General features: G+C 33.5%; 1 protein-coding gene across 3 annotated transcripts; it reads left to right on the top strand.

Moving 5' to 3' along the window:
* The first annotated feature begins 4,210 nt into the window (after window positions 1-4,210).
* Window positions 4,211-6,550, top strand: LOC134271982 (uncharacterized). 3 transcript variants are annotated; one of them, XM_062754218.1, is made up of 4 exons: window positions 4,211-4,416; window positions 4,947-5,042; window positions 5,855-5,906; window positions 6,031-6,550. In XM_062754218.1, exons 1-4 carry the CDS (start codon window positions 4,359-4,361, stop codon window positions 6,083-6,085), a joined length of 261 nt encoding a protein of 86 aa, XP_062610202.1. In that variant the 5' UTR covers window positions 4,211-4,358; the 3' UTR covers window positions 6,086-6,550. The 3 variants fall into 3 exon arrangements, with proteins under 3 accessions (XP_062610202.1, XP_062610201.1, XP_062610200.1); XM_062754216.1 differs by having other exon boundaries at window positions 4,220-4,416; window positions 5,795-5,906; XM_062754217.1 differs by lacking the exon at window positions 5,855-5,906 and having other exon boundaries at window positions 4,212-4,416.
* Window positions 6,551-9,448: the final 2,898 nt, after the last annotated feature.

Raw genomic sequence — 9,448 nt, 5'->3', positions numbered from 1 at the left:
AACCTACAGAAAATATATTTACCTTGTTTGGACAATGCCATTCACCAGGGAAGTATTAAAAGTATTACTCACGACCAGATGTTTCGTTTGTCTATTCCAAGAGCAATGTAAACAATTCAAAACTTGCGCTGGTTTACAGTTATCGTTCGTTACCTCCCCCTAGCGGTCAGCAGAAATGCTAGTTGATGCGACCGATTTAGAGCAAAATCTTTACCGGATATTCAAAACGCGAGTAAAAGTCAAACTAATACAGTAGGCCTTTCAACTGCCGCTAGGGGTCGGTGTTATGAACGATAACTCATTGCTGAAACTTGTTTAGAGCAGGTTCGGGGTATCCAACTGTTTATATGCAAAGCAGTTTTTTATGGAATCTGGATAGGGCCACGCAGTTCACTATCGCATCATCGCACCATCAAGGTTTGAGTCGATGGTGCGATGACGCGATAATGCGATGACGATGAAGCGATGGTGCGATAACGATGAAGCGATGGTGCGATAGTGCGATGACGATGATGCGATGGCGCGATAGCGCAATGACGATGATGCGATGGCACGATAGCGATGCTGCGATGGTGCGATAGCGATCCTATCATTGCTATCGCAGCATCGCTATCGTGCCATCGCGGCATCGCATTATCGCTTCATCGTACCATCGCATCATCGTCATCGCGCTATCGCGCCATCGCATCATCGTCATCGCACTATCGCACCATCGCTTCATCGTTATCGCACCATCGCTTCATCGTCATCGCATTATCGCGTCATCGCAACATCGACTCAAACCTTGATGGTGCGATGATGCGATAGTGAACTGCGTGGCCCTATCCGGATTCCATAGTTTTTAGCATTTTTTAAGTGTTTCTTTGCTCTCAGTAGAATCCAGTGGTTTTAAAATTTAGCACCAATGTTAACCTTATTTACTGTATAGTTGCGGACACAGGTTTTGCATATAATTAAAATTTTTAATTAAAATAAAAAGTGAAATCTACCCTCCTTCTCAGTTCTAACCTATTTAAATTTTTATACTCGGTCGTTCCCCTTCGTGCTTAGTAACACAAATAAGATGATCAATTGTTGCATTTACTTGTAAAAATATATATATTTACACAGGAAGCGAAAAAGTGCGAACACAAAAAATATGACATTAAATTTTCTTCTTTATAATAATCGTCAAAGAGAGTTAAAACTATTGAATATAGTCTAGTTCAAAAATCACATCTCGGGAATAAGAAGTGTTGTTCCGGTTTTACTTCACGTAGTGCGAGTATTGGTCTACTTTAAATCTATTATAGACATGGATAAACACACCTTTTAAATCAAAGTACATGTAATAATAAAATGGATTTTTGGAAATAACAATTATTCAAATTACGTTTTATATTATTTATAATAAATCTCTTTAGTCCCCACGACATAGGATTTCCATTATTTACATTTTGCTCTCGTTTGAAATCTTTAAAAGTCTGCCAAACTTTTAAGTAGGTAGAGGCTTGGCGATTTTGCTGATGATTTTGTCTGTTTGAACTCAAAGTTTATCAGATTTGCCGGGCCATCTGTACGAAGTTTTCTTTCTCTCCATAAAGTATTGAATCCAGAAAGGGCCATGCAGTTCACTATCGCATAATCGCACAGTCGAGGTTTGAGTCTCTTGTGCGATGATCCGAAATTGCGATTGCGATGAAACGATGGTGCGATAGCGATGAAGTGCAGCGCAATGACGATGATGCGATGGTGCGACAATGCGATGACGATGCTGCGATGGTACAATAAAGCGATAGCACGATGATGCGATTGTGCGATCGTGATGACACGAAAAGACGATGACGATTGCGCGATGACGATGAAGCGATATACACTTTAGCACCATCGTGGTATCGAACCATCGTCATTGCAATATCGCCATCATATCATCGTTATCGCGCTATCGCACTATCATATCATCGTTATTGCATCATTGCGTCATTTTTATTGCGTAATAGCATCACGCCGTCGACTTTTTAGTCGATACTCGATAGTTCGATAATGAACTGCATGGCCCTATTCTGATCACAAAGAAAATTCGACTAAATCATCTGAAAAAATAGACATTTGAAAATGACAAAGAAGAATTCCGTTGCACAAATCTCGATATTTATGAACCTATTGCATCGTAGAAATTTACCTGCAATTCTTGTGTGGTGCAGCCTTGCACTCTTTAATTCAATGTCTAAGAGGGGGTTGTTTAACAGAAATGTGTTAGTTTCTAAAGAACCATTTAACATTTGTATCAAATCTCTGTTTTGAAAACTAAGTTTACCCTAACTGATTTCATTTTTTTGAAAATCATTTGATAAAAAATTCAAATACTTGAAGGTAACTGCTTGTTGCGTTTCTTTTGCGTTTCAGTATATATTTTTCAAAGTGATATGAAAAATTAATGCATGTCATAAAAAATTCTTTTTTGATACGGACTGATTGATTAATTGTATGTTGTTTAACGTCCCACTCGAGAATTTTTCACTCGTATGGAAACGTCACCGTATGCCGGTGAAGGGCATCAAATTTTGACCTTTTCTCGGCACTTAGGGCCATTGAGCAGTGAAGGATCTTTATCGTGACAACGCCTGCCTCGACACGGAACCTCGTTTTTAAGGTCTCATCCGAAGGACCCCTAACTTTCACTTCAAGTGCCGAGTGCATGGCGAAGGAATAGTTGCTACCCATTTTTTATCGACTTAGGTCGGTCGCGGCTGAGATACGAACTCACGACCTCCCGATCACGAAACGAGCGCTCTACCGTCTGAGCTACCGTGGGCGGTTTTTGATAAGGATGATTTGAAGCTAATAACTGTAAATAAAAGCTGTTTAAAAAAAAAAAAACCTAGAATCCTACCCATGACCCATGAATTCTCAAAAAGTAGTGGTAAATAAAAAAAATAAAAAATACACAATCTTTTTGCAATTAAGATCACATTAATATAAATAGGTATAAGAACAGAGTTTGTTTTGACATCACTCTGAGAGATTCCTGTCACAGTGATTTTATGTCACAGTATGAAAGGAAATTCAAAAGTTCTGCCAAACTGACGATTTTCTTTTCCTTCAATTCACAAAGATTTTTTTCTCCTTTTAAGGATATATAGACATAATACAAGCTTTCTGAGACTGTTTCCATAGCAGTAACATTATCATGCCGGCAAGAGTAATCTTTTTCTCATTATAAGAGAATGAAAATGCGATGAAATGTAAAAAAAAAAAAAAAAACACGTAAAAATTCATTGAAGCGGAATAAAAAGCATTCTTGATATATATCTCATCAACCGAAGGAAAAGTGGCATACCAAAAGTCACTATTATATTTTCGAGCGTTTAAAAAATATTGAGGATGAACCCTTGAAAATTATAAGGTTATAATTCTTTAAAAAAAGAAAAAAAACAATTAAGAGGAACGAAATGCAAACTTCATATTTAATTCTTTAAGATAGACTCACAAACCAAAATATCTGCGCATCTCTTCAAGCGATTAGAAACAAGGTGTGGAAAACTAAACGCGAACGTTTGGACAGGAGTAGAAGATACATTAAGTCCGTACTGGTGAACTTCCGATTTCACCAGTAGTGGACAAATAGACCATTTTTAAAAGTGCCTACAGTGTTGTAAATCTCGTAAAATCGTTTAGTGATTACGACTCAAACTCTAAACTATGATTTCTAGGCTTATATGTCACCGAAAGATGGACTCAAAAGCAATTGTAATTGATAGAATATCCTATTGTTTTTTTAAGTTGAATAATAGAATTTCAATCGTGGGATTGATTAGATTTTTTTCTGTTATTTTCTCTCGTGAATACAAAGAGAGATTTGGGTTTTTTTAAGAATTAGGCCCAAATATGAAATCAAATTCTTTAACTAACTACAATACATTAAATATCCTCTATCTAATAAAGAATTCAAAATAGGAACAGAGCAAAGAGGGACCTCCAAAACATCAGACGTGGGATCAGGTGCCATTGAGCAGTGAGCATCCCCTGTCGACCCGTCACACTCGCCGTGTGCTCCTTTTCATGATGGGGATATCTAACAAACGAAATAAAAAAGAAAAAGAATATTGACAAAAAAAAAGTTTCGAACCTGTTTACAATCAAAAAGTGTGTTACTACTTTGAATAATGAAATGTACCCTTTTTTTAAAAATCTTTATCGTTTATTTTTTTCTGATAAATGTACATTGTCAACATTAGGTCATACATAAATTCGAAAATAACTATTATTTTTAAAACTTACTGCCTTATCCAATAAAGAAAAATGAAATGCATGTCTTTATTTTGCTTCCCGTTTGATAGTTATTCTGTATCACATTACATTACATGAACAGCTAAGCTATGTTGTTTTATTTTCTTCTCGAATTGATATTGATCGGAAACATAGTATATGGTCTGGGTAAGATAATTTCTTTTCATTTAAATAAATCTCAGTTTTATATTGTATTTTTAGTCAATTTGATTTTTTTTCTCTTTTTTGTATTTTTTTTTTCTAATCTGACATAATAAAAAACTTGTTTTGCATGATTAATACACTTACAATCGTTGCAAAGTCATAGAAAGTCGGTTAATTGAAGATGAGTATTTATCACAACCTGAAATCCACGGTAGTAACCGAAAATAAAGACTATTCATTTATATTTCATATTATGATGTTTTAACAAACATGAAGCAAAAAACTGTCACAGACTGTAAACAATAAAAATCAAACAGTATAAATCAAGACACATCCTTTTTCACTTACCGGTATTTTACATGCTTATTTTTTTTCAAATTCTTTCCAAAAAGAGTATTTCTTATTGAATCAATGAATGTAACTAAACTACCGTACATGTATTTGTTTCACATTATATTATCATATAATAAGTTTGACAATGTACAGATGTTGCACAATATAGTTCTCTCTTGAAAATGGAATCTTACTTCTAGAATGCCCTGATGGACAGTTTGGAGACAACTGTGAGGGAAATTGTAGCAGTTGCCCTTTTCTGGAGACATGTGACACAGTTTCCGGGCAATGCAATGGTATTAATATATTGGTTTATGGACATATATACCATTCAAAGCATCTGTTGTCCAATACAACAACTGAAAAAATCTTTGTCTAATAATAGATATTATTTTATATTTTATAAGTAATACTTTTGGGGAAAAAATATTGCAAGAATACTCACAACAAATGATATCAACTATTTTGACACTATATCCTAAAAAAATAATTTTGATTTTTCAATTCTTATTATCGCTTATTCAAGCCTCTATACAAAAGTTAAGTAACAAATCTATATATTATATTACTCTTGTTATGTCAATTACCTTTCGATTTGCTACATTACAGAACTTATTTTAAAATGCTGAAGAAAACCAAGAATTCTCTGATATAGAAGAAGTTTAAAGAATATCTTTTTTCAACATGTTCAAATGTTATTTGCTTAAATTCGGGCGGAAATCTCCCATTTATTTTTTTCTTTGCAATCAGCAAATGCATCTGTATATATGTAAATATTTCCTTGAATATTTTCCTTTATCTCAGGATTTAAAAATGCACCGATGAGGGTGAGAGTCAATTATTTCGTGAGGATTTTTACTGATAAGATATTGTGTAGAAAATTTTCAATTAAATCTCAATCAAATCTTCCAACCCAAATAATCAAATCTGTATTGTGAAAATTATGTAATTTATATGTGATTTTCGATTAAATATTTTGATTTTAAGAACTCATCACTTGGAAAAAGTAAACCATTTGTTGGAAATGCACATTTTTGTTTTATTACAGTCATAATAAGATCACCAGATTCTATTACATGGCATCAATCCAAACCTTTTCTGTTGTCAGTTATAGCGTCTCTTTCAATAAGTGTTGGCCTAAACCTCGCTTTAATACTCTGGTGAGTTTGTTTTTATACTTTTCCATTTAATTTCATACTTGCTTTGGTCTCTATTTTTTTAGGGGGTTGGGTGTCATCAATACACACTTTTTTGTATTAACTAAAAAAAAATCACACATTTCAGGAAGTGTAGTAAAATTAGGTGCAAAAGGAAGAAAGAGAAATTTACACCACAATAGTCAGAAAAACCTACGAATCCAGATCCACAAATTATTGATGATGCAGAAGAAAGAATAGTTTACGAAGGTGTATGAGTGTGTGAGCTCGGACAAATTTTACAAGAGTTTTGATGTGTTTATATTTGAATGTATATGAGTATTCTAAAAATATAATTTTATTACCAATTCAACTAATTTCTACCATTTTAATGTTTGAATCTCATTTCACTTGTGTGTTCCAAAAAAAAAAAAAAAACTAGAATTCAAAATTTCTTGTTTCAATATTTGAGTGCAGTATTGTGGAACAATTTACCTTTAAATATAAGGATGTCTTCAATGCTTCAACATTTACATGTAAAATCAAGACAAGAAAAAATATAATATAGAACAACGATGCTGTAAATCTGTTGACTGTATTATTAACTTGAAATTGGGTATGTTGTTCATGTACATGTATATTGTGTAATTCTACTGTAAACTATATTTCTTTTTTCATCATGTATAATTGAAATTGAAATAAAAGTCTCAAGAAAAAAAATATATACAGTGGATTTTAATGAAATCTTCAAGAATGAGATTCTTTAAAAGAATTTTATATAAAATTCAGGGTTTTTTTCTTATTTTTTTTATACATTTGGTTCCAGTGCCGATTAATTTTGAACAATTTCCTGAGTTTAAAATACATTTTCGTCGGCGAAGGAACTAGAGACTTCGTAGAAATTATTGAACAAGATGTAAATGTGTACAGGTTCCTTGTTAAACGTCGTTAGTAATCAAGACGCTAAATTTTTTTCTCAATTTTTTTTATGTTTTTCAATATTTTTCTTGGATTTTTACAGAGCTCATAGAAGCTCTTCTAAAAAGTTTGATTTATATTTTATTTACGAAAAATCTAGATATCTGCATTTTAAAATTTGAAGCAAGGTGGGTGTGTGTGTGGGGGGGGGGGGGCAAAACTTTTGGCTTAACGAAATATACCGTAAGTTCAATGAAATGTGAATGAAATATTGGCTGACAAGCAGACAACTCGAGTTCAATCCCTTACTAGTCTTTTCATGAATGAATAACTTATGGGGATAATCAACTATGGGGGTAAGTAGGAAAATAAAATATGAAGAATTTTTTTAAATTACTGCTTTAGTGTTATTTGCCCACATACAATATATTACACATATATCTACAATGTGATACATATACTTTCTGAATCTTGAAATTCAGTCTATAAGAACAACCTTTTTAATAATTTCAAGGAAGCTTATACATCTATTTATAAGAACCTCAAATTCCAAAGAAAAGGCGATAACTTTTGCTCGTGATGTTTGGGGCGAAACAATGTAAGCTTTTTAAAAAAAAATCACGAGAGTCAGCCACTGGAATACAGAAACATTCTTCCTCCTTTCGAGATGGTACATGTATATGATTTGGTTTTTTATTCATCATGATCTAATCCTTAAGATTCATTGTAATGTAAGATAGATTCTTCTTCTTTGTATCTTTATTATGTAAATATAATAAAGCATAGAGTATTTTTTGATAGACTGCCTCATAATCATTCATTTTGTATTTTAAAAATCCGTTCTTATAAGACTCTATTCGAAATGTCTAACATTTCTAATATTTTACTGAGGTTCATACAAACCTGAAGCTTATTTGCAGCTCTGTTCTGCAGCAAGTCTAAATACATGTAATAAAGAAGTTGTGTTAAAAGAACATTTATTACAAATGTTCAATGAAATAATAGATTTACAATTTCAGAATGCAGCTGAAGTTGGGACACAAAAATAATTCACAAACAGGAACATGGACTAACAAAAAGGGTCTTTTGCCCAATCCTTAAATGTGCTTCAGTTTCTTAATGAATATACTTGATATTGATGTTAATTCTTACAAAACTGTTTAAACACTAAAAACGGATTATTAATGGATTTAATTTTCAGAATTTATCATTCATAGGTGGTTTATAAAAATATACCTCAATTTTTTTATGAAAAATTTATAAAATATCCAGCTGAGGTTATTTACACTAAAAAAATTGTATTTTCCTTTGTACAATTATGACATCGATTTTTTTTTCTTGTCGCCCCGTAACGTAAAATCATCCTTAAAAAAAAGGCGACAAATGGGGCGGTCCTTCGTAGTATAAACCAGCAAAAACATTATTTACAAAGGCTAAGTGCCGAGCATAGCCTAAATTTGCAGCCCTTCACTGGCAATGGTGACGTCTCCATATCAGTTAAATATTCTGGAGAGGGACGTTAAACAGTATACAACCAATCAATCTTTTTCTTGTCTATTATCCCATATCGAAACACAATGCAACAACAGGAGTGTGTGCAGCACGGAAGGGAGGGACAATGGAAAGAGTCCCAATGTTCATGCACATGTAGTGCTCACACGCTACGCGTAGTACGTTATGGTCCACATACAACTCAAAAGTCATTTACCTATCTACCAGGATAGCAACATTACCTATCTTGACACCATCATGTAAAAAACTTCAAAGTGATATGAAAAAACTCATGTATATCATAAAACGTTATTTTGATAAGGACAAGGCTAATAACCTAGCTGTTACCATAACGAGAGGGTGTTTAAAATTTAAACCTGGAATACCTCCCCCCAAACGACCCCTGAATTCACAGAAAATAGTGTTAAATACAATTACACAATCTGTAAGACATAAAGATCACAGAAATGTGTAAAAATAATTTTAAATAGATTTGCGAACCATTCATATCAGTGTGATATTCATCGTCGGAAACCCACGGCTGATTACGCTTCGTTCCTCTCTCCATCACCCGTGGGTCCATTCATATCATTTCGCTCGTTCTCATGAATAATTAATGAGACAATTTGATTGGTTGCTCTTGGTATATCTAAAGCGATATTGTCCAATGAGGAAGTCCCTTTCAACGCACTTTCGCTTTGTTGTGCAAGCGAGGTTACAGTAATTCTACCCTTTAGCACACATATTGCCCGCAAATCCTTTGATGTCGTGAATGCAAAATTGTTTTAATACCTTGTATTATTCCTTGCTTGTATATGACGATAGGGATCTGTAAGAACGGTCATATATGATTTTCTGCATATAGCATGATTTAATGGGCGCAGCCATTGTTATGCAAGCGAGGTTACAGTAATTCTACCTTTAAAACAGGAGAGTTCTGCTAATTTCATTGGACAATAAATTTAATGAATATTTATGAGAAACGAGCGAATTGGTATGAATGGACCCACGGGTGATGGAGAGAGGAACGAAGCGTAATCAGCCGTGGGTTTCCGACGATGTGTGATATTAAAATTTGAAAATGTTTGATTTATGTTCTTTTTCTAAGACGACGATGAAGGATATGAAGATAATGAACAGTATTCAATATCAATAGG

Source organism: Saccostrea cucullata, unplaced genomic scaffold (genome assembly GCF_032062105.1).
Source record: "Saccostrea cucullata isolate Sc308-1 unplaced genomic scaffold, CSIRO_AGI_Scuc_v1 ctg18722, whole genome shotgun sequence".
Taxonomy (NCBI): Eukaryota; Metazoa; Mollusca; class Bivalvia; order Ostreida; family Ostreidae; genus Saccostrea; species Saccostrea cuccullata.
This window is presented reverse-complemented; position numbering and strand designations above follow the sequence as displayed.

Coding starts and splice junctions, on each gene's coding strand:
- LOC134271982 (XM_062754216.1), top strand. CDS start 4,359: ATGTTGTTTTATTTTCTTCTCGAATTGATATTGATCGGAAACATAGTA. Junction 4,417..4,946: donor AAACATAGTATATGGTCTGG/GTAAGATAATTT, acceptor TCTTACTTCTAG/AATGCCCTGATGGACAGTTT. Junction 5,907..6,030: donor AACCTCGCTTTAATACTCTG/GTGAGTTTGTTT, acceptor CACACATTTCAG/GAAGTGTAGTAAAATTAGGT.